Source organism: Bos taurus, chromosome 6, assembly GCF_002263795.3.
Source record: "Bos taurus isolate L1 Dominette 01449 registration number 42190680 breed Hereford chromosome 6, ARS-UCD2.0, whole genome shotgun sequence".
In the NCBI taxonomy this organism is placed as follows: Eukaryota; Metazoa; Chordata; class Mammalia; order Artiodactyla; family Bovidae; genus Bos; species Bos taurus.
Genome location: NC_037333.1, coordinates 14,939,483 through 14,965,165, shown reverse-complemented (window position 1 = coordinate 14,965,165; position 25,683 = coordinate 14,939,483). Strand labels below are relative to the sequence as shown.

Below are 25,683 nucleotides of genomic sequence, written 5' to 3'. Positions count from 1 at the left end.
AAATCACCTTCATATCCAACATCATCTATTGATAGACTTTGTATGTTATCTTTAAGAAGTTTTATATTTAGGTGTGCAATCAATTTTAAGTTAATATTTGTGAAGGGCGTAAGGGCTGTGTCCGGATTCACTTTTTTCCATGTGGATATTCAGTTATTCCAGCATCATTTCTTGGAGACTATCTGTGCTCTGATGTATTGCCTTTACTCCTCTGTCAAACTACAGCTGACTATTTTTGTGTGGGTCTATTTCTAGGCTCTCTATTGTGTTGTACTGATCTATTTTTCTATTGTTTTGTTAATACCACGTTGTCTTGATTACTGTAGCATTACAGTAAGTCTTGAAGTCAGATAGTTTCAATTTTTCAATATTGTTTTTCTCCTCCAATATTGTGCTGGCTACTCTGGGTTATACATGCTTAGAACTGGGGAGTAAAAAGTCTATCTTTGGTTTGATTTATAAATTATGTCATGGCATAAAATAATATCCTGGGTATTTAGAGATGTAGCTTATCAAGATGCCTCCCTCTTAAGAAAATTTTGAATCACTGTATTTTGGACTCTGGGAGAAGAGCAGTTAAAATATCAAAAGGGTAATTTGGTGGCAAAGAAAAGCATAAATGGAAAACATGTATGTAAGGCCTCTTTAGATAAGAAAAATCATATGCCTTATTTCCTCAAAGACAAATTACACAGAGATACATAGATACATAAATATTAAGATGACAATATATGCTCTAAGTGGAAAAAAAGTAATAATATTTTACAAATATATCATACACTATGCCAACCATTGTGTCTTACGTTATTTACAGTCCTTGATGAAATTACTCAGTGAGTTAGGCAGTATTCTTCTCCTTTACACCCGAGTCTCAGAGATGTGAAGTGATTTGCCCAAGGCCATGCAGAACGTGGATTCAATTAGACTTGTCTGGCTCCGAAGCCCACCTTCTTTCTACTATGTCATGTATCATAGTTTTTGTGTTTTACCAAATGAAGAATTTTCACTGAATTTTTCTGTTTTTTAATAGCTCACTATATATGTCCAGCCAGAGCAAAAGCACACAGCTGAATATGCTGCAAACATAACTAAAAGTGTGTTTGACTATTTTGAAGACTACTTTGGTATGAGTTATTCTCTTCCTAAATTAGGTGAGAACCAATTTTTTAATTTTCTTATTTTTAATATTGCCTTTGTTTTCACCTAAGTTAACTCACTTCCTCCACTTTTAGCATCCTGAGTTAATGGTTATTCGTTAGTCTTTTTATCATATGCCTACACTCTTTGTCTAATATTTACTGGATGCTGAAAGATTCATTCTGGATTCCTCCAAGAGTAATGTCTATTCTCTCTTCTTACCTGATAAATGTACAGTGTTTTATTTCCAAATAAAGATTAAACTACAGACACTGATAATGGTGGAGCCAGAAAGAACAACCTAGATTTGTTGATTTCAAAATTAGTACCCATCCCAATAGCTTACATTGCCTCTCTACCATCAGTGAGTTAATAAATAATAGGGATAAATACATAAGTCAGTCTTATGGACTTCCAGTCTTTCCATTATTGTACAAGACTAATTCTAGATTCTCCAACAGTTAAAATGAACTGGTGCTCCTACTATAAATATTTTTTCTAATATGAAGGATAGGGGAACATGTTTTCTTTTGAAAATAAAAACAGTGCTATAATCAGAAACTCTTTATTAGTAAGTTTGGGCGGTATCAGCAAAGACTGTAAATGTAACACCCATACAGATGACTGTAGGGATGAAATGAAGACAATAACAAAAAAACCAACCACCAACAACTGACTTTCTCTTTTTCTGTTTCTGCCTTTACTTTAATAAATTACCAATGCAAAGCAATTGGAATGCCAAATTCTCTACATGGGAATGGCTATGGTTGTGAAAAACTTTGTGAAAGCTCCTCCCCACTTTCTTTTGATTGCTTCACAACTATCAGAGAAGGAGACAGAAAGAGAAATACTTCACAAAAATCAGCTTAATATCTAATAAAATATTGAGCACATTAATTTAAAAGTCTTTTTCTGTTTATTTCTCTTGTACCACTCTTGATAACCTGGAAAGTGGAATTCTCACCAATTTATTTCTTACAGCATATCCTCCAAAACAGACGCTTGGGAAAAAAGCAAATAAAAATGAAATACAGAAAGAAACAGAAGACATAAAATTATAGAGGACTTGAAAAGAGCAATGCCAATCATATTCTTAAAAAATAAAAGACACTGATTTCTGGAGTCAACAGGAAAAGTTCCATGGAAATTTTGAGCACATTAAAGACTAAAAAGTTTATACAAATAGATGATTGTTTTTCACTCTGAAAAATTATTTTTAGCCTGTTAAAAAACATTCATCTAAAGAACTTAATTTGGTAAGAAATGTTATGAACAAAATGGAAAGAATGTATTTCTCACTGGACTCTTTTTCCATAGATAAAATTGCTATTCCAGATTTCGGCACTGGGGCTATGGAGAACTGGGGACTCATCACTTACAGAGAAACAAACCTGCTTTATGACCCTGATGAATCTGCCTCATCAAACAAACAGAGGGTGGCTGCTGTGATAGCCCATGAGCTTGTGCATCAGGTATAGAATCTTAGCATCAACTAGGGAGAAATAAAGCAGGAAATAAATGCTGAGTATGATGTCTGCTACTTCTGTGTCATTACAAAACTTACATGAACAAATTATTATATTGAAAATTTCTCAGCCTCTGTACCACAGGCATGGGAATTTAACTATCTCTTTATTGCTTATAATTGCAGTGGTTTGGAAATATTGTGACCATGGAATGGTGGGACGACTTGTGGCTAAATGAAGGATTTGCTTCCTTCTTTGAGTACCTGGGAGTAGCCTATGCAGAAAAAGACTGGCAAATGGTGAGCTTGAAACACATAAACTTCAAATCTCTATTATGCTCGTGCCAAGCAGACTGGAGACTTTGGACTATGACAGTGGCCCTGAGTTAGGGACCATGTGCGGTACTGAACTGGGAATTGTACTGGGAGGATGGGGTGGAGCCAGCTGGCTCCCGTGACTATACCATGCTCAGAGCCTACACCCAAGCACTAGAGAGCAACTGAACACCACAAGCCTAGGATGTCATTGGTAGAGTCATTCAAGAACATACGCCAAGGCAGGAAAAAATATCTAGCTTAAACGATGTGAACTGTGTATTCAAGAAAGTATCTGTAGGTCTAACCCTTTGAAAAACGTCTAAGCCTAATTTTAAAAATGACTTCCCTTACACAGTTTGCTGAAATGATGTGGCGAAGAGATAAGCACATAAACGTAGTAGTTAGACTCAGGCTTAAATCCTGGATGCGTCATTTTAAGGTGTGTTACAGGGAATGTGACCTGGAGCAAGTTACATACGCTCTCTGAGTCCGTTCTCTCTTCCATTAAAGAAGAACATTGTTCTCTATTTTGTAGGCTTAAAAGCGCCTACAGAGCCTTGTATGAACTCTACAGATACTGCTTTCCTGAAAAGCTATATCTGTTTTCAAGTGTATTTAGATGGTGTAAGCATCTCCAGGGGATCTTCCCGACCCAGGAATCAAACCTGGGTCTCCCACATTGCAGGCAGACGCTTTACCATCTGAGCCACCAGGGAAGCGTATGCTTATCAGTTTGTATATATAAAAGTATAAACATGTAGATATGTGAAAGAAGTTACACAAGGCTGTCTACTGTGTAGACTACTGCCCTCTCCTGGACAGAATGAGAAGACCGTTTTATGCTTGAAGTCTAAGTTTGCATAACCTGGTTTAAAAACTAAAAAAGTTAATTTGCAACAATTGCTTCCTTAAAATTTAATCTACATCAGGATTTTTCATCTGGAACTATAGGGCCAGATATTTCTTTGTAGTGAGGGTGTTCTGTGTATTGTAGGCTATTTAGCAGCATCCCTGGCCTGTATCTACTAGATTCAAGTAACTCTCCATCCCAGTTGTAAAACCAAAATTTCCCCACATATTTTCATATGTCAGCTAGGGGACAAAATTCCCCTAGCTGAAGACCATTCATTTATGTTGAAAAATGCTGATTTTGTAATTTGTTGAAATTAAACTATATAAATTAAAAGTTATTTTCTCCTTTACTTTTTATAAAGTAACCCTCTGTATATCAAGATATAAGAAATTATAACATTTTAATATTGCTATATTATGCATAATATGTAATATTTTAACATTTAATTTTTAATGTTTCAAAAACACCAATTAAATATTAGAAGAATTTAGTACTCAGTTCTTAAATGAAATGTAATCATATCATCCAACTCATTCATTCTTCATCCATTCATTCATTCTTCATTCAATGAACACTATAGAGGACCCAAAACTAAATAAAACACACACACTTCCTGCCCTTATAAACACTCCCAATTTAGGGTCTGGTGGTGGAAGGGATAGATGAACAAAGATGCATTGTAAGAAAGCTTGCTAAGTACCACAACAGCGGAGCCTCATTTCACAGGTGAAAACTCTGATGCCCAGGAAGTAATATAAGTTTGCAATATTACATAGACAATTGGTAACACGACCAAGACTAGAGTCAAATTTACTGACATTGAGAATAAGATTCTTTCTTCTTACCAAAACATTTTAGGGGCACAAAAATCAAAATTTAAATCAAATTACCTTGATTGACAGTCATCATTTGATGATAGTATCCTGCCTATTATAAATGGAATTCACAACCTTGGAAAATGTACACTAATATAGCATCCTCCCTTTTGGAAATATTTTTTGATTAAGTAAGACCAATAAAGCTTTTGATTTTTTATTAGTCGTGGTTTATTAGAGCTAGATTTCAGATTCTAACTAAGAATCAAAATGATAATAGCAGCTAATGTGCTAAGATTTCACTCTGTGCCAGGTACCATGTCAAATGCTTGCATGCATTGTCTCATCAAATCCTCTGCACATTTCTGAAAAGTAGCTGCCATCATTACTCCTATTTAATGAGTGAGGGAAATTACTTAAGCTTACATGTCGAGAAAAATGAGCTTTGAATCCACAAAGCTTGACTATAGGGCTAGACTTCTCAACCACTCTATTTTGCTGTGAAAACCTAGGGTTGGAATGAGAAGGTAACTATTAGAACTAATGCAAAAGTTAGTATTTTCTTCAACAATGAATCATCCAAATTCCAATGATTAGTTGGCAGAAAAGACCCCTAAAACATCCATTTTTGGCAAATCAATATTCTTCCTTACTTCTCAGACAAATTTGTGAGGTGATACCATCATTCCTGTTGCACAGATATGGAAACAGAGCCTGAAAAGTTTGGCACATGTCTGAAAGTCATAAAGAAATAGCAGAAACAGAATTTATAAATGCTTGTGTCTTCTTGGCCAGCCATATAGGGGCAAAGTCAAAGGAATTATATGTAGGGGAAGGGAATGGAATCAGTGTAAAAAAATCAATGCAAAATATGATTACTTGAACACCTAATGCTTCCTTTAAATAACATGAGTCAATCTGTGTTACATACATATTTTTATATATAAACCAGTATAAAGTGCTATATTTCTTTGGTTCATTGTCATTTCAGCGTGATCAGATGATACTTGATGATGTATTACCTGTGCAAGAGGATGATTCTTTGATGTCTTCACACCCAATAGTAGTCACTGTAGCAACTCCTGATGAAATAACATCTGTTTTTGATGGAATTTCCTATAGTAAGGTGGGGAAAATATGACACTGTTTTGAATGTCTTCCTGTTTAATGGCTTTTTCCTTAGCAAATGCCTAAAAATGGTAAGAATGGTTAGATTATGTTAATGTGTTTGGGGAAATAGTGTAGAGCTTATGCCAGTGCTGAATATTCCACAGTTTGCAATTTTCAGTGGAAATGATCAATGCTGGTCATAGTCACAGAATTCTGAATCAGATTTTTTTTAAAGTTTCTCTTTTCACTTTTGCTTAAAATGGCTCTCATTCTGATAACTGAACATTTATACTTTAAACGTCCAACTTAAAATTATTTGATTTGATTATTTGAATGACAATAAATCTTTTTCTGTAGTCAATGAGAAATGCCATATACATGGACAGCTTTTCTAGTAGAGTGCTTCCAGTAAGTATTTAAATCCAAGTCCATTTAAGGAATTACTTTCATCCAGTTTCATATAAGATGTAAAGATGAATGACTTTTGTTAGCATGTCATAGATGGGGCATTTTTATCCATTAATATTCCATGAAAGGTGTTGAAAATCCACAGTGATGCAGTTTCATGCTACCCATTTTCTCTTTCAACTTTTTCTCCTGTAGCTTCTCCTCTAAACATATTCCACAGCTGTATGCAGCATATTTTAGTCAATTTTCTACCTCAGCTTCTCATGGTTTACCAACTATACTAAGTTGTCCAAAAACCTCTGTAAACTAATACATTTTATTGTTCTAGGAGATACCCAAAGTTTTACTTAAGACAAACTATGATAATTATTAAAATGAATAGTAGATAAAATTGGCTTGAGTGAAAAATACCATATATTAGTATTTGAGGCGTACAGCACCATATTTTTTGGCTTTCCCTCTCATATATTTTCATGGCATTTTTAGGCTTCCTTTATTCATTTTTCTTTTACATTGTCAATGATTCTTTTTATCTTTCAGTTAAAATGAAAACTTTGAATCTATTTATAGTATATTCTAATAGTTCATGGAGAGACATTTATATTTATTAAATGACCTTCTTCCTAAGTCCCAGATATTCCATGGGTTTAAGGTATTAGGTCAGAAATAAATACATGTTTCTAAGCCTTTAGCCTTCCACTAGGTACAAAAATAACTTATATTTTAATAAATTACAGTAAAAATTGCTAATTTAAATAAGGAAGCAACGTTTCTCTGGTCAGCTACTTGAAAATTGATTTTTAAATCTATTTTGGCTATTGTTGTTGTTTAGTCACTAAGTTGTGTCCGACTCTTTACAACCCCATGGACTATAGCCCGCCAGCCTCCTCTGTCCCTGGGATTTCCCAGGCAAGAATATTGATGTGGGATGTCATTTCCTTCTCCAGGGGATCTTCCCAACACAGGGAACGAACCCGGGTCTCCTGCAGTGGCAGGTGGATTCTTTACTACTAAGCCACCAGGAAGCCGTTTAAATCTACCAATAAAGTGTTTTAGAGTTAATCTTATAACATATGAAAAGCAAGTAGAGAGCAGAGGTATTCATCAGATACTTCAGACTAAATAAAACCAAGTGAGAGAAACCATTTTGGAAGAGAAGGATTTCTAAATCATGTGTCTTTGTGTGTGGATAGTGCTCAGTTGTGTCCGACTCTTTGCGATTCCATAGACTCTCCAGGCTCTGCTATCCATGGATGTTTCCAGCAAGAATACTGGAGTGGGTTGCCATTTCCTTCTCCGGGGAATCTTCCCAACCCAGGGGTTAAACTTGCGTCTCTTGTGTCTCCGGCATTGGCAGGCAGATTCTTTACCACTGCACCAACCTGGGCTTCAGTAAATTATATGTCTAATCTATATTAGAAATTATATGTCTAATCTATATTAAACTATATGACCTGATTAATCCCTCAACTGTTTATTCCCCTCTGTTAAATATAATTTCCCCAAATATTCCAATATACGTAAGAAGCAGCCAGAATTTTATCCTGAATTTTATCCAGAATTTTATGCTTTCCTTGTTCAAAGATGACTTAATACTTTTTTCCCAAGTTTCTCTTTCATTAGGAAAGCCCCATCTACTGGTTCATGTGGTGAAGTGCAATAATTATTTGAACCTCAGGTTCGTGAAAGGATGGCCCTTGTATCCTTTTCTTCCTGCCTTTTAGTTATTTCAGAAGCATAGATATGGAGGTATGCCAGATGGTATTTTCACCCTAGAATCACAGATTGATAACCATTTAGCAGAGTCATCTTGAAGACATTATCCCACAAATATGGTCATGAGATACTGGTCCCAATAGAGATCACTGATACTTGTTTCTTTTATATATTCTATATTAGTTTTACTTACCATTCTTTTACATCATAGGGAGCTTCCATTCTGAGAATGCTTGAAAACTGGATAACACGAGAGAAATTTCAAATAGGATGTCAGGTATGATTTATTACTTTTAATACTATGAAAAAACTACACTGGTATGTGGCTGATGAATGTTAAGATATGTGATTAATTAAGGACAATTCCCCTTTTACTTTCCTCGTTCAGGAATAGATAATATTACAAACTCAAAAAAAGCGATTTCACATACAGTCTGTTACATACATTGGGTCTGTAACTGTCATTTAGCCAAAGTTTCACAGAGAAGTTAAACGGATTACCTAGTTATTTTTGATATCCTTTACAGGGCTAGGGCTTGGAAAATGTCCTTTCCCTTCCTAAGATATTAGTAGTAGAAACACTGTTTGTTTCATTTTGTTCTTACCAGTAACAACTGAGGGACTATTATCGAGAGATCGAGGTCATCATGAACTTTTGACTAGAATGACTATATTGTGATTATTCAAAGTGAAGAAGAAAATGTCAGTATAGAATAGTCAAAAGCACTAATCTAGGTAAAATTAGTTACTTTTAGTATACTATAAGCTGTAATCCTCTCACTCAGAAGAAGCAAGGAACTAATTTAAAAAACAGTAACAACAGTGATGAAAACCACACAAACTGATCCAGGACTCAGAAGTCTCTTCACTGTAATCTCAGGCAAATCTCTTCTCCTCTCTAGACACCAGTTTCCTTCACCCCCAAAATGTGAGAGTTGTATAAAATAGTATTTAAGGTTCCTTTCAGTCCCAAGATTGCACGTTTCTCAGCACAAGACACTGTGACTATACAAAGAAGTTCCTCTAAATTAATTTTGAGAAGATACTATTCACTAAAAATCATCAACAGGTAGCTACGATTATATTCATTACCATTTCAAGGATCCAATTATTTTACTAAGAAAGAATGATCTATACAAAACTCTGGAACGAATTTGATAAGGAACATGCGCCTTTCTTTGGAAGGAATGATGCTAAAGCTGAAACTCCAGTACTTTGGCCACCTCATGCGAAGAGTTGACTCATTGGAAAAGACTGATGCTGGGAGGGATTGGGGGCAGGAGGAAAAGGGGACGACAGAGAATGAGATGGCTGGATGGCATCACCGACTCGATGGACGTGAGTTTGAGTGAACTCTGGGAGTTGGTGATGGACAGGGAGGCCTGGTGTGCTGCGATTCATGGGGTCGCAAAGAGTCGGACATGACTGAGCGACTTAACTGACTGAACTGAACTGATGTGCCTTTCATTTCCTCTCCCTTCCTTTGCCTGCCCTCCAGCGGCAGTGCTGAGCAGGCAACCAACCAAAAGAACAAACAGGAAGGCAGCGTTTCAAACTGTTTTCAACCCTCTCCCAGGTGTCTTGGAGCAGTCCTGGTAATATTGTATTATCTCTCCATGGCTAAAAAAGGAATTTAGAAGATAACATGACTTAGGAATAGCACGTCTTGAAAGTTAGAGCAACTTAGAGTGAAAATGATTATGTGCAAAGTCAACCACTGGTTTGTTTTCTTTGAAGATTCAAAGACCACTTAAGAAGGTTCTGTTTCCATCAAAGACATCCATATTTTAAACAGGACAATTCTAGAGCATAACAGAAGTAATTACAGCAGGAATTTTGGAAGGTTTCCTGGAGAACCACAAGTAGTGCCCAATTATGAGATTAGAAGACTAGGAATTTTCTTTAGGGATATCACAGTATCCCTGAAAACTCATATGCAGAGAGCTTTGGGGACCAGAACTGACAAAAGGGGGACCTTCTAGTTAAAAATATTTTGTATCTGTATTGTAAAAGTATTTGAAAAATGAAGGCTTACACTTTACAGTGAGTAATTTCCCCAATTTATCCATTATCATCATGATGATTATTATTCCAAAGACTGTATATTCATTTCTTTAGAACAAAAATCTGCAAACCACTAATACAGCTTCTGGGCCAAATCCAATCCACCACCCATTTTTGTAAGGTCTGCAAATGAAAATCATTTCTACATTTTTAAATGACTGGCAAAAATCAAAAGAAGCATATTTCATGACATGTGAACACTGCATGGAATTCAAATATCAGTGCATAAATGCTTCACTGGAAGACAGCCACGATTACTCACTTACATATTATCTTGGCTGCTTTGGGGCTATGGAGGCAGAGTTGAGTAGTTGTGACAGAGACTTATATGGCTCACAACACTTAAAATCTTTACAGCTTTTTATGGAAGAAGTTTGCTGAGAGCCCTGGCTTACAGCCAAGCTTACCAGTTTTTATCTTTGCATATCACTTAAACCACTCATGAGTGATGGGGCCGTCTAGTGTCTGAGATGAGAAAACACTACTGGTGTAAATAAAGGTAAGGGATACAGCTGGTAGTGGACAGTTTAACACTAATAAGTGAACATCACAGAATCATGAGTCTTTTTTCCCTAGCAGATCAAAAATGTTACAGTCTGCTGACTGTCTGCTGAGTACCTTGCATTGTATATCCTGAACAAATTAAACTTTCCCTCTCCTGTTCACAATTCCATTAGACTAAAAAAAAAAATTATCTCATTAATAATAAAAGTATTTCTTATGCTTTACAAATAAATCATTATTTGTACAGTGTTTTTATAGGTTATGAAATGTTTTACATACAGAATATCATTCGATTTTCATTCCAGGTATACTTGCTATATTATACATTAGAATGAGATTGTTGAAAGGTTCACTCATGTTGTGAAGGTATGGAAAAAGCAAACACTGACTTCTGAAATATTTATCTTTCACATGCAGAATTACTTGAAAAAACACAAATTTGAGAATGCCAAAACTTCAGATTTCTGGGCAGCACTTGAAGAGGTAATGAGAAGTATATCCTCAAAAATTTCTTTGATTAACAAATGATTTATCAATCATTTCTTTATCTGATTATTCTATCCTTTTATTTCCCCTTATTTGTGGATTGATTGTTCTCTATTTTTTTTTTTTTTTTTTAATCTTAGGCAAGTAATCTCCCAGTGAAAGAAGTAATGGACACCTGGACCAATCAGATGGGTTACCCTGTACTTAACGTGGACAATATGAAGAACATCACACAGAAACGCTTTCTATTGGACCCGAGAGCTAATGCTTCTGAGCCACATTCAGCTTTTGGGTAAGACTCTATAATGCACTTCAGGGGAAGCAGAAATTTGATGGAAATACCAGCAATTCATTTAGAACTTGTTCTTTGGTACCTGATTCATAAGCACAGTGTCTTTATGGAAATAGACATTTAGAAATAGCTCAGTCATCTCTGGTTCAAAATGGTGGACTGAGCATGTGCATGCAAGTCTTATTCTTCCCGGAAATGACTGAAAAAGGAAATAGAAGTACTAAAAGAAATAGAGAAGTAAAGAAAACAGAGAGGAACTCTGAAGTTCCTAGATGAAGAAAAGTAGAGGGAGGAATATAGACAGAAAACAAACTGAGAAGGTGCAGCCAGATGAAAAGAGGCTTGAGCAGAGGTGGAAGCTGACTTCCCCTACCCTAGATGGGCCTGGGCTCAGTGTCAGCACTGAGTGGACGGCAGGAGTGAAAGCGAGGTTGAAAGAAGGGAAGTTAACTTGAAGTCTGCACTCGGGACCATTGCATTAGCCAGACCCCTCTCCCTCCACTTTCCCTTCACTGACTGCCCTTCTTTCCTCTGCACAGAGCTCTCAAAAGTCTGGCAATGACCCAGCAAAACCCAGAGGGCTTTTTTTTTCCCCTGAACAAATTGACTAAAACAGTGGAGGAAAGCTAAGAATTTCCATTTGGTGGGTACACTCAGAGTAAAGCTTTCCTCCTTGTGGCATTTGTAGGATGAATGGGCTGGAGCTGCCAGCTCCACTCATACATACACAGAGCCTCTAGTCAGACTTCCTGTTCAGCGGAAAAGTCTGTCTCAAAAATACACCTCTCTTCTCAACAGTAGAGGGGTTACATACAAGACACCAAGAATAATCAATTTAGTCCTTCTTTCTTAAACATGAATGAACAATCAAAGATAACAAGATGCATGAAAAAAATCTAAAAAACATAAAAGTTAAAATCTCACATGGATAAACAATAAACCCATCTCAATAAGAGACATAATTGAAATAAAAAATTTATGAAATATATTGAGATCAAAGCTCTTATACACATTAACTAAGAGCAGATTGTTTTTGAAAGGACAAACTAAAAATATAAAAGAGCTATGAAAGATTAAAATTTCAGTTGTCAAAGAAATTAATAGGCCAATTCGAAATAAATTTGGAGAATTCTCTAAAAGTACAGGACAAGCATACACAGAACTGGCAAATGTGAAAGAGAAGATAAATATGAAAAAACCCTAGCACCAACTAATAGAAGTCTCTCAAAAAAGGAAAACAGAGAAACTTAATGGGCATATTATATCAAAGAAATAATAAAAGACACAAGGATTCTGATTAAAAAGCCCCATTGAGTCCATAGTACAAAATGATAAAAACCAAAACATTCTTAGCTACAGCCTCATGAAATTTCAGAGAATAAGGGTACATGAGTTACTGTGACATTAGAATTCTTCACAACAACTCTGAACACAAGAAGAAAATAAAGCAGACATTTGAAATGTAGATGCAAAAAATATTTTCAACCTCCGATTCTCTACCCAGTCCCTAAACCAAATGTAACAGCATAGTGAAGACATTTTCTGACATGCAGCCCCAGAAAATGCTTTCCACACAGCACTTAGAAAGTTACTAAGGCTACACTCCAGGTGAACTGGAGCAGGGAGAGAAAAAATACGAATATATAAAAAAAGAGGAAGACACAGGAACCAGGAAACAGTGTATCTGTCCTAGGAGATCCATGAAAGGAAATGCAGACCAGCACCCATCCAGTGGGCTCACAGTGCCCTAAGAGCAGGAGGACTGGAGCTGAGTTAGGTGATCTGCAGGAAAAAAGACAGTATGATTGGGAGGATGGCAAAATTGAGGAGTTGGTGAAGGCTTATCAGTGTGGTCAACCATAAAGAAGAAAAATTAGAAAAAAAAAAATCAAGGCCGTATGTAAAAATTGTGATCCAAAAAAAAAAAAAGAAGTAGGTAGAATGATTTTATGCCACTGATAAAGTATAAGGAAAAGGAGTCTCCTGCACTGACAGGTGGATTCTTTACCACTGAGCTACCAGGGAAACCCAACAAGGAGTCTATTTTACTCTTAGGGGAAATTTTTACTTAAGTGACTCAAGGGCCATGAAATCAAACCATAGAAAAGGAAATATAACTCAACACACTTCTTGGCCAACAATAGGTATACAGCTTAACTCCATATATGTTATTTATTGTCTTTTAGTTTTTATAATCAACCAATGGATAACATGTTAAAATTCTGTTCTGGTGGCAGGTTAGATTGTACAGTTTTAACACTGTAACAAGAAAAAAAAATAGTTGACAGAAGAAAGGAGGTGGAAAAGGAAGAAAGGGTAGAAGAATGTTGGGATACTGATTCAGTGGTGGACTGAAGCTGGTTTTAATCCCAACTCAGAGATGTCATTCCAGTAGCCTGAAATTGGTCATGATGTGAGTTAATAGAAATCAGCAAATAATACATCCCACCTTCCACTCCACCCTGAGAACCAGTTATTGAGCATTTACCAGCACTGCACAAGAGAACCTTATTCTATAGTTAGGAGAGAGTAGCAATTCTAAAATTTATAAAACAAGAAACGGCAGTATGAGTATATTATCTAAAGGAACAACTGTAACTTATACACAGTCTAATAACAATAACAATTTTGCTTTATTAAAATTTGACTGTTAAAGGGAGAATGAAAAAGAAAGCAGTGAAAGTGAATTAAATCACCCTCTTTCGTGGGTGAGTTAATAAATACTACCTAAAAAATATAGAGGTATTTACAGTTACGGGATTAGACATCCGAAGAACCAAAACCAGAAGTATTTAGAAGGGGGTGCTTCTGAGAGAGGTGCTGGCCTGTGGGTAGAGTAGAGGAGACTTTTCAATAGCAGTTTCCCTAGTTTTTGATTGAGGATGTCTTTATTTACAATGTATAAATGAAATTCTCCTGAACATTTTAACAATTACAAACTCAATCAATCAAATTATTTTGTATATTTCATTTATAAGAAACTTCTAAACAACACTACTTAGTGAAGTGAAAGTGAGAGTCCCTCAGTTGTGTCCTGCTCTTTGCGACCCCATGGAGAATACAGTCCATGGAATTCTTCAGGCCAGAATTCTGGAGTGGGTAGCCTTTCCCTTCTCCAGGGGACCTTCCCAACCCAGGTCTCCTGCATTGCAGGCAGACTCTTTACCAATTGTGCTATCAGAGAAGCCCCCAATACTACTGAAAATGTTATTAAATTCCATTTACAATTTCAAATATAAACACCTAAAGACACAGATTTATAAATCTAATTAAAAATACTTTTCTATACATTTTATGGACATAACAAATTAAAATTCATAAATATGGCATATCAAATTTCTTGGACATTTTCAACACATTAAGCTTTAAAAACAATAACAACAAAAAGAGTGAGTGAGTGAAAAGTTGCTCAGTCATGTCCGACTCTTTGCAACCCTATGGACTATAGCCCACCAGACTCCTCCATTCATGGAATTTTCTAGGCAAGAATACTGGAGTGGGTTGCCATTTCCTTCTCCAGGGGATCATCCCGACCCGGGGATAGAACCTGGGTCTCCCACATTGCGGGCAGACACTTTACCGTCTGAGCCACCAGGGAATCCTCAAACCTTTAACTTTACATAATGAGACTCTTCTAGCACATAAAGAGATGCTCAACATTACTAAATATCAGAGAAATGCAAGTCAAAACTACAGTGAGGTATCACTTCACACTGGTCAGAATGACAAGCAGCAAAAACCCTACAAACAATAAATGCTGGAGAGGGTATGGAGAAATGGGAATGCTCTTATGCTCTTGGTGGGAACATAAATTGGTACAAATACTATGGAGAACAGTATGAAGTTTTCTTAAACCAAACATAGAACTACCAGATGATCCAACAATCCTACTACTGGGCATATATCTGGAGAAAACTGTAATTTGAAAAGACACATGTACCCCAGTGTTCATCAGCACTGTTTATAATAGCCAAGACACGGAAGCAATCTAAATGTCCATCAACAGAAGAATGGATAAAGAACATGTGGTATGTGTATACAATGGAATACTACTCAGCCATAAAAGGAACAAAATAGTGCCATTTGAAGCAACGTGGACAGACCTAGAGATTATCATACGAAGTGAAGTGAATTCAGAGAAAGACAAATATCATATGATATCACACATATATGGAATGATATTTGGAACAGACTCACATGTTTCAAAAATACACTTAGGGTTACTAAAGGGGAAACACGGTGATGGAGTATAAATTAGGGGCTTGGGATTAACTTACACACACTCTATAAAACAGATGGCCAACAGGGGCCTACTGTATAGCACAGGGAACTCTACTCAATATTCTACAATAACCTATATGGGAAAAGAATCTGAAAAAGAATGATATATGCATATATATTACTGAATCATTATGCTATATACCTGAAACTGACATTGTAAGTCAATTACAGTCCAATAGAATTACAATAACAAAAAAAACCCCAGCAAAATCAGATTTTTCTAGACATTTAAACATGACTACTGAGTTAAGATATTCTAAGAATTTCAGTTAAAATTACAAATCCAATATGTCATTCCCTCTAATTTGCCAGATTTCTTAAACATCTCAACTATTGTAAAAGCTGACAAAATATGAGCCACATAGCCAGTGGTTTCCAAACTTATCACCCTTGTATGACAACAACTTTTACAAAAGAGTTAATACTATAGCCATTGCTGTATAATTAGTTATTTTTGTAGACATTAATGGAGTACCAACTGCTCCCAATGAAGAGAACAAAACCACAACCGTAGGATCTCCCAGCCACTGACCCCCTACCCAACTGAAGTGCCTCCTAGACAGGATTCTGGCTAAATAAAGTGAAAGTGAAGTCGCTCAGTCGTGTCCGACTCTTTGCAACCCATAGACTGTAGCCTACCAGGTTTCTCTGTCCATGGGATTTTCCAGGCAAGAGTACTGGAGTGGGTTGCCATTTCCTTCTCCAAAGCCATACACTAAATCCCCTAGACACCATTCAAATTTCATCCATGCTGATTTTAATTGTCGTTTAGCTTAACACTTGCTTTGGGTGGAGACAATTTTGTACCCACCACACTCTAGGTGGCTTCTAATCGCCACTGCCTGATTTCTATTGTAAAAACCCTTCACCTTCTTCCTCTCATTTTAAATAGTCTCACTGACCTTATCTTACAGTCACATATGTAAAGCATCACAAGATCAGTTATTCAATAGCAATTAGGATAATATGAGGAAGGAGAATTACAGGGTGCAAAGAAAGTGTCTCAGGAAGTGTTTAATTTAATAACCGTAAGCTGGTTCTTTTATAGTTAGTTGTATGTTCCAGCAAATTATCAATAGATTGGCCCATTTTAATACTGCTAGAGCCTCTGGATATTAAAATTTTAGAAACATTTCTCTCTCGCAAAACAAGCTTGCATTTGGAAGTTTCACAGTAATTATTCTCTCCTGCCATATGTGTCCACTGATACACTGAGCCTGAGGCAAGAGGTGTGGTGGAGTAGAGAAGGCTACAGAAGACTTTCTGTCTTGAGGAAGTGATTCTTAAACTGAGTAAAAATTGATGTTGAGGGTGACTGTCAGGGTTGTCAAAGTAGAAAACACGTATGAAGTCTCTAACGTTGAAAAGGAGCATTATACATATGATATGCAATACTGATCGGGCGTTTACTAAGTAGCTGCCACAATTTTAAGTCCTTTAGAGTATTTTATTATAACAGATGGAGAAATTTAGGCAGAACATGATTAAACAGCTTATTCAAGGTTGCACAGAGTGCAAGTGATGGGCCCTCAATATGAATGCAGGCAGTCTGGCTCCAAGAACTGGGTGACAAAGAGGCCCTGGGAAGAGTTGGCGGGGGGCGGGGGGGGGGGGTGGGATAAAGCTGGAGAGGAAGGTGGGGGCCAGGCGTGCAGAGCACGTTAAAGATTCTGAACAAAAGAGTGTGCAAATTCAAGGAAGTTAAGGCAAGAACAGGCAGGATCACGTTTACATTTTTCAAAGTTCCCCTCTAGTGTCCTATGGAGGACAGATCACGTGGGGCCAGTGTGGATTCAGGGAGACCTGTTAGGATCATATTATAGTGGGTGACCCCTGTGAGAGGTGATGGAGTTGCTGGGGCCTGCACCAGGAGAGGGGCTAGGGCTGGGGGCATGTGGCAGATGTTCCAAAGATTGACTTGAGCTAAAATTTCCAGTTAAAGAATAAACAGTGTACAGGGAATCGATTCAGATGAATTTGCAAAGAACAATCTCCTTTTAGAATTGTTTTCATCTTGTTTATAGGGGTCATAGCCATATTTCTAGAGAACTGAAAAAGCTTTATAGACCCACTTTATGATACATATTCCATGTAGTAGGGAACAGAATCTGTTTCCTGGCTTCCAATTCAGGACTTTGGGAATTAAGTCACATAAGTAGCACCTCAGGTGTTTCCAAAAATTCAAATTGCCAAAAACTTTCTGTCTAAGGCATGGAGGATGAAGAACACTCAGAATTATTAAATAAGCTACTTCCAATAAACTGATTGGCACTTAAACTGGAGAAGCCAGTGGTGGTCACCTTGTTGAAACCTGTTACCAGCCTCCCCACCCCCACAACCCCCTGAAAGCCTCAGACACTCAGCTCTCCCACCATAAATGAAATTCAGAGAAACTGGATATCTTGCTGGAATGCAGGTTCTGAAAATTAATAGTTCACGCCAAAATATAGGAAAATTTGAGTTTTTAGGCCCAATGAAGTCAGTCAGGGAGTGTCTGTATATGCTTTATTTTGGAGAGGACAGATTATGATGGAGAAGACTTTGTTTTTCATCCTTTCCTCTTCATAATACGTGAATGATTTGATACTTAGACCTGATCTGTTATCAGGTGACAGTTCAATTATATAAACCTACATAATTTATGTGATCATTTTATTAACCATAAATTGTTTTTTTTACAGTTACTGTTTATGTTCTAGCAGATCAGATTGGCTATCTTTAATACTGCTATTTAATAGTCTTTGCACATATAAAATTTTTTAAATACACTTCTTTCTTGAGAAACAAACTGCCATTGGGAAAGTTTCACAGTAGTTGTTCCCTTCTCTCATTCACATCCACTGATTTGTTAAGTCAAAGGCAGCCAATGGTGTTTTTAAACCTGTGGAATTGGATTTTTTAAAACTACTCCTGCATTATGGATCCCTCTCCAAACAAACAACAACAACAAAAAAACGTTATTGCCAATGGAACTAAGCATATCAGCCAGTCTTTTAAAAAGTGAATTATACCTTTAAAAATATACTTTTGAAGTTTAGATAACATATAAGAAACTCTATCATTTCATTTATGTAATTTCTATTTCTTGATATTTTGTACTCTCAAATCTATTGTTTTACTCAGATTAGATCCTGCAAGTGGTTCCAAAACTATAAAATTATATAGCCTCAACCCTCTAAACTTTTTTGTCTTATGATGCTCTTACAGACCTCAGAGTAATATTTTTTTATATGACCTTAGTAATATGTCTTATGCTTACTCTCAGGCACAGCCTAGTCCCAAACACCATGTCTTAGAGGGGACAGTGGAAGTGTGAAATCCTAACTGTATACATAGGGTATCCAGACACTGCAGAATCAGTTGTTTCAGTTGGGTTGGCAAGGGGGAAAGCTGAGGAGAATGCAATGTTAGTCTACATAGCAACACCAAATCAGCAGAGCAGTGAGAGTGAAATCTGTAGGTAGGATATGACTTTTAAAAAACGTTTCTTTGTCTATCTGTCAAGAAGTTATAAGGTATCATTCTTAGGTTCACTAAAATCAGACTCTGATCATTCAAGTGAGAGTGACTCATAAGGAAATCTAGGAAAGGCTGGTGGGGGATTGGGCGGTGGGCTATCAAACAGCAAAATACAACAGGTAGGTGCTGTCCAAGGCAACTACCCTGTAAGGAACTTCTAGACCGTGCTTCAGCGTGGTCCTGCCAAGATGGGGCAAAGAACACTCTCACGCCCAGCCATCATTGGCTAAAGACTGCACCCAAGGATGTACATTTTCAGGAACTTCTGGCTTTCCTTGATCAGGCAGCCAGAGGGCAGTCCTCGGACAGACAGAGCCGGTGCTGGCTGTTGGCAGGGAAAGCACGTTGGAATCTACAACTGGAAGTACAAACACGACAAAGGGATTCAAGGGGATAAGGATGGACCACTGACAATGTCTAAGATCCAAGAAACAGTTCATGTATTGGTTCTGTGAAACTTACAGCCGAAAATATTCAAATGCAAAAAAAATCCTTCAAGAAAGCTAGTAAAAGCTCAATCTATAAAACATTTCACTAATTATAAAACAAAGGATTACTTCTTTCATGCAGATGACAAACACATCTCTCTGAATTATATAAATTTTATTATATCTTGAAAGGGAGAAATATCATTCCCCCATTCTCTGTTAGGGACTTGAATGACCACAGATCATTGGTCAACTATGAGGTGAAACCTAAACCCAAACTCAGATTCATCTTTTCTCTAGATTTCCTGTATTTTTCGACTGGTAAGGTATGATAATGAGAACAACCAAAAAGATACTTATGATCTCTCTTAAGAGATTTCAAGAGTAAATATTAGGTATACATATTGTATCAAAATACAAAGCTCATCTCCTCCCTTGGCGCCATGAGAAAATACTAAGGAGCTAAAGAAAACACTAAAAATCCCTGAAACATGCTTGCCCAGTGATTTTCTTTGCAGCACACTGGTTCACATGATTCTAAATAGGAGATATTTAAAGAGCATGAGACATTTTAAGGGATGATGGTGGTAGTGTCATTTCAATGTAATTTCTAAAATGTTTTATTTCCTTTACAGCATTTTAAGATTGTCTTCTGAATTCTAACAATGTATTATGTTCCTTGATGGGAACTATAGCATATTAGAGTGAATACGAATATATATGTGAATGTTCAGTTTTCTTACATAATATATATAATTCTTATATTTATGCAATACCTCTATCCCAAAGTCTCAAGGCATTTTATTGAAATAATCTTCTTCACCTTAGCTAATTTTCTGAAACAGATTTCCAAATTTTAAAGATGTATATAAATTGAAAGCAATTACATAGCCTATCCCTACCATAAAAGAGTATAATGTATTAACTGTGTTAATTGTATACTATACACTAGATAATTGCTTATGAGGAAAATATGCTTGTCTATTGCCTTTTATGCTTGTCTATTTTTACTTGGGAAATGTTTTTATGTTTTAGTAATCAAAGTTAAATTTTTCTTTTTAAAAACTAGTTACACATGGAATATTCCAATTAAATGGACTGAAGATGATGAACAAAGGATTACATTATACAATAGGTCAGAAACAGGAGGTAAATATCGTCAATTGATTTATTTCTTCCTTGAATTAATGTACTACATTAAATAAGTATGTGTAAAGAAACAACAATAAAACTGGAACTTATGATGTACATTTCAGCTAAAAGAAATCTCTTAATTAACTGATGAGCCCAAATCCTTATCTATAATAATGAGAATTTTTTGCCTTAAGAAATTCTTTGTAACGATTTACCATAACTGACACAATAATAAATACCTACATTCAAAGAGAAGCGTCATACACCCAACCACTAGAAGATCAGTATATCAGTTCTCTTCTTTCCTTTCCTCTCTTCCCTCTTTTTCCTTCTTTTTTCCTTCTCTCTTCCTTTCTTTTTTTAAATATCAAATGTCACTGAATTTCTTAAAATGTTATGTGACAAGCCTGACTTTTTAAATACTGCCATTCAATCAGACCTAATGTTTTCCTCAAACCAGCATGACACTAGAATTTTTAATGACACTGAATTATTTTTTCTAAGCTGTAAGTTGTCACCAGTAGCTCAAGGGACTATCTATATCTATATCCATTCATCTACCCATCCACCCATCCGCATCCCTAAGTGAATGCATTGGCCCTGGCCTGTGTTAAAGTTCAGCTGTGACTGTTCCACCCACTTAAGTCAACTAGAAATATATTTCTGTATTCTATCTCCATTCACTTGTATTTTCTTTTCTTGAAAAATTTTAGAGTTATATGAAAACAAGACCTTACCACATGTTTTCTACTACAGATCGCTGAAAAAATAATAAAAAAAAGGCAAGTTTTAGCAACTATCCAAGAAGAATCCTGCTTTCTATACTTCTGCTATTGTGCTTGTTTTGTGTTTCAAAGTCGCTTCTTATCTAAATCAAAATGAGACTCTTCACCCCATCCCATGAGGACTTGGTTTCCAAATAGCATTTGGCATGGACTTTCACCCATTGCTTCTCAAGAATAAAAGCAGATCATCTACCCTCTATTTACATATGCCTGTTTGCTCCTGCAAAATATTCTAAAATAGTAATTCATTTCCTCTGGCAAGTAAATTTTTACCCTATTTCCAACAGATTAAAAGTTAAAAAAAAAAACCTTTATTGAGATACAATTCATGTACTATAAAATCCCCCCATTTAAAGTGTGCAATCCAGTTTTTCTTACATTCACAGATACGTGTAACTATCACCACAGTCAATTTTACAGCATTTCAGTCACCTCAAAAAGAAATCCCACACCCTTTAGCTATCAACTCCTCTAATCTCCTATACGCCCAGCCCTAAGCACCAACTAATCTATTTTTTTATCTTCATAGCTTTGGCTATTTTGGACATTTCATATAAATGGAATGGTATCTATAGCATTTTGTGAGTGGCTTCTTTCACCTAGCTTGCTTTCAAATTCATCTATGTCATACCATGTATCAGTACTTCATTCCTTTTTATTGCCAAGTTATAGTCATATCATATTGATATACCACCTTTTGTTTATCTGTTCATCAGTTGATGAGCATATGGATTGTTTCTGTCTTTTGGCTATTGTGAATAATATTTCTATAAACATTTGTGTACAAGTTTCTATGTGGCTCCCATAAGGTTCTTTCAGCTTTGTTTCTTTTTTTATTTTTATTATAAATTATTTGTGATTTTAAAAATAATGTTATTTATTTGTGTATGTTTGGCTGAGCTGGGTCTTCATTGCTGCAAGGCTTTTCTCCAGCTGCGTTGAGCAGGGCTGCTCTCTGGTTGCAGCGTGTGGGCTTCTCACTGTGGTGGCTTCTCCTATTGCAAAGCAGGGGATCTAGGGCTCGCGGGCTTCTGTAGTTGCAGCTCATGGCTTCGATAGTTTTGGCTCTCCAGCTCTAGAGCACAGGCTCACTAGTTGTGACCCACAGGCTTCGTTACTCCACGGCACGTGGGATTTTCCCCGGATCACGGATCCAGCCTGTGTTTCCTGCATTGGCAGGCAGATGCTTTACCACTGAGCCACCAGGGAAGCCCTATTTTGTGATTTTTAGTTTGTACTGAAAGCTCTACCAGCTTTGCTATTGTCAAGGTAAGACCCTTTACTGTTGCCTTTACGACAAAAACTTTCTCTTGGTCATTTATACTAACTTTAATTGATGTAGTCAGCAATTTCTCCGAAATTCTTCTAGAATACCCAGATGAGTATTTTATATAGGATAATTTTGTTTGCATACCAAGATCTTTTCTGACCTTTTTCTTACGTAAGCCAAAGGAAAATGGAGACAGAAAAAAATACAGTAAAAAAAAAAATGTTCGATAGCACCAATAAACAACATAACGAGGCTAGGATACCCTTGGGAAATTTTCAGTGGATTTGGCTGAAATATTACTACATATTTTCCCCATTGGTCACCACTGGTTAACTGAAGATTGGAGGAACATCTGGGAATCTTCTTGATTTGATGTTTACAAATTTAAAAGCATGGATAATATATTTTCACTAACACTATCTTTCCAGAATTTTCATAAACTGAGGTTTTCATAAAAGAAAAACTTCCAGGTAACTGAAGTTTATTCCAGTGGTCCAGGAAATTCCAGTGGTCCAGAAAATAGATTTCAGGAGTTAATAATAAATATTTTTCTTATATGTATTATGTCCTTATTAGACACAATATTTTAATAATGAACTTAGTCCTTAATTAATTAAAATATTAATTTGAAATAACTTTCAAACAAGTATTTACTGAACATTAACTAATGGGCCAGACACAGGGGTAGGTATAGAGACAATGCCAAGGGAAAAATCCCCACAATTCTTACTTTGTAGCACTTACTGTCTCGGAGAAGGCAATGGCACCCCACTCCAGTACTCTTGCCTGGAAAATCCCATGGATGGAGGAACCTGATGGGCTGCAGTCTATGGGGTCGCTGAGTCAGACACGACTGAGCGACTTCACTTTCACTTTTCACTTTCATGCACTGGAGAAGGAAATGGCAATCCACTCCAGTGTTCTTGCCCGGAGAATCCCAGGGATGGGGGAGCCTGGTGGGCTGCCATCCATGGGGTCGCACAGAGTTGGACACGACTGAAACGACTTAGCAGCAGCAGCAGCACTTACTGTCTAGGGAGGGTGTGGACGAGTCAGCAGGCAAATATAACACCATGTCATAAGGGCCTGGTGTGGTAAGAGCCAAAGGGGCTCACAGGAGAAATACAAGTGGAGATCTGGAAGTTGAGAAAAGTTAGTAAAGAAAGGGACATCTGTCTGAGGGTTAGGGGGACTACAGGTAGAGTTTATGTGGATAATAGGACTGCGTATAGACTCAAACAGTGCTATGGACAGAAAATGTTAGTATGAAAGGGAGAGAGCAAAGGGCTTGCAGGGCAACCTCAATCCCTCTGTCATTAGATTTGAGACATTTCTTTTGCTGTAACTACCGACTTTTATCTGTCCCTCCCCTCCCTGTAGAATATTCCTTGAGAATGAAGCTTATTTTTTGTTGTGTGGTTGTTCCATATCTCCAGCAGATACCTAGTAATTGTTAATTGAAGGAATGAATGAAGTGGCTCTAATGTCCACAGAGCTTTGATGACAAATCTATCTTTATCTGCAATTTCAGAATCATGACTGGTCATTTAGCCAGAAGCAAATTAGACATCTCTTCCTACTTCAAAGTGCCTGCTCCATTTTTAGGCTATGCAATAAGTTCCTGTTTCCTGTTTAGGGACATCTTCAACTCCCAGCTCAGAGTGCAGATGACAGCACGTCCTGAGGGTACTGAATGGGCAACCAGCTCAGGTTACCAGCCCCACCTCCTCCTTCTTGGTTTCTTTGGTGATTCATCAGCTAGAAATTTCCCAGGCAATAGTGGGGCTTCCCCTAAGGTCTTTTATTCACGTTTGTGTTGTGCACAGTATTTTAAACATGAAAACAGTTAATCATGTACTTTTTAACAAAAGAAGAAGATCTCCATCTCAGGGCCTTCTCTGGCAATTCTAACCTACCCTGAATAATCGCTCCTCTTATTGTTGAGAGCATATTTTATGCTATTAGTTTCATCAGTCCTTAGTATTAGTCCTTAGATTTTAAGCAACATCATTATTAAGGTTCATATTCTCTGCCTTTTCTTTTTATGTAAATTATAAGCTCTTTGAAGATACACACTGCATATCATACTCCCTGTCTCCTGTTCACCCTATTCCCTCAAGGCACTGTGTACATCTTAAGATGTACTAAGAATTCAGCAAGTCCTTTCTTAATTAAGGCTTGTTTGTCTGAAGACTACTGTGCTTCTAGAGGGTGCCTATGTATAGTGAATGCCTCTATCTTTAGCATCAGCTGCTATACTGTCTACTGTCAACGCATCTACATTTAGTATTATACCACCTTTTTGTTTTTAATCTGCTGCTTTCCAACATTTAGAAGACTTGTAGATTAGCATATGATATCAGACAACCAATCTTGCTAAAACACATTTAAAAATAGGCATTCATGAGCATATAAGGTCTAAAAGACAGTTTTAGGGCATAGGATGTAGAATAGACTTTGTGATGACTGTTTTCACAACTCTTTCAGATTATGTATTATTAGATAACCAAATTCTATCATATAAATATTCCTAAAATTTTATGGTAGTTATATTTAAATATTTCATATCAAAATAATGATGGACATATATTTTTCTAATTTAATGAGAGAGAGAGAAAGAAAACAAAAAGAAAAGAAATCCATAATCATTCATTATGGATTCAGATTTGCAGATTCAGAAGCTCAGTTTGTTTAATTCAGCACTGGTTAACAAAATCTTGAAAGGCTTATTCACATGAACCATACATATAAGAATGCTAATTTGTTAATTTACACAAATAAAAACATATTGGCTAACGTCAACTAGAATATTCACTTCAGCTAATTAGGTATCTCTTCCAGGAAGAAAGTTTACTTAATTAGGGTAAAGGGAGAGCTAAGTTACATCAATTACTTTAAAGATGTCAATCAAGCTGTGACAGCTTTGTATACTGCATTAACCAGGGAAGCCTAATTATTGCATATATTGGCTATCAGTAGTAGTTCAATGCAATAAAAATTTCTTATTCATGCAACAGTCCAATGGAGATGTTCCTGACTGCCATCTCTCCTAGGTAGCTCACTCCCAGATAATGACTTAGAATTCCTGTCTTTTTCCT

The 25,683-nt window shown here is 36.6% G+C and overlaps 1 protein-coding gene and 1 long non-coding RNA gene across 2 annotated transcripts in view; one reads left to right on the top strand and one right to left on the bottom strand.

Annotated features, from left to right (window-relative positions):
- Positions 1-11,061, bottom strand: part of LOC101902994 (uncharacterized) — a 49,612-nt gene extending 38,551 nt beyond the window's left edge. The window contains exons 1-2 of the long non-coding RNA XR_009494821.1: positions 8,016-11,061; positions 5,611-5,704 (exon numbers count right to left, since the gene is read on the bottom strand). This is a non-coding gene — a long non-coding RNA (uncharacterized lncRNA). The remainder of the gene's footprint in view (positions 1-5,610; positions 5,705-8,015) is intronic.
- The window catches only part of ENPEP (glutamyl aminopeptidase), a 79,245-nt gene that overhangs the window by 26,770 nt on the left and 26,792 nt on the right, over positions 1-25,683 (top strand). Inside the window, 8 exon segments of the mRNA NM_001038027.1 lie at positions 1,031-1,151; positions 2,455-2,609; positions 2,789-2,902; positions 5,580-5,714; positions 8,034-8,099; positions 10,808-10,873; positions 11,017-11,168; positions 20,466-20,545. Coding sequence (NP_001033116.1) covers positions 1,031-1,151; positions 2,455-2,609; positions 2,789-2,902; positions 5,580-5,714; positions 8,034-8,099; positions 10,808-10,873; positions 11,017-11,168; positions 20,466-20,545 — 889 coding nt within the window.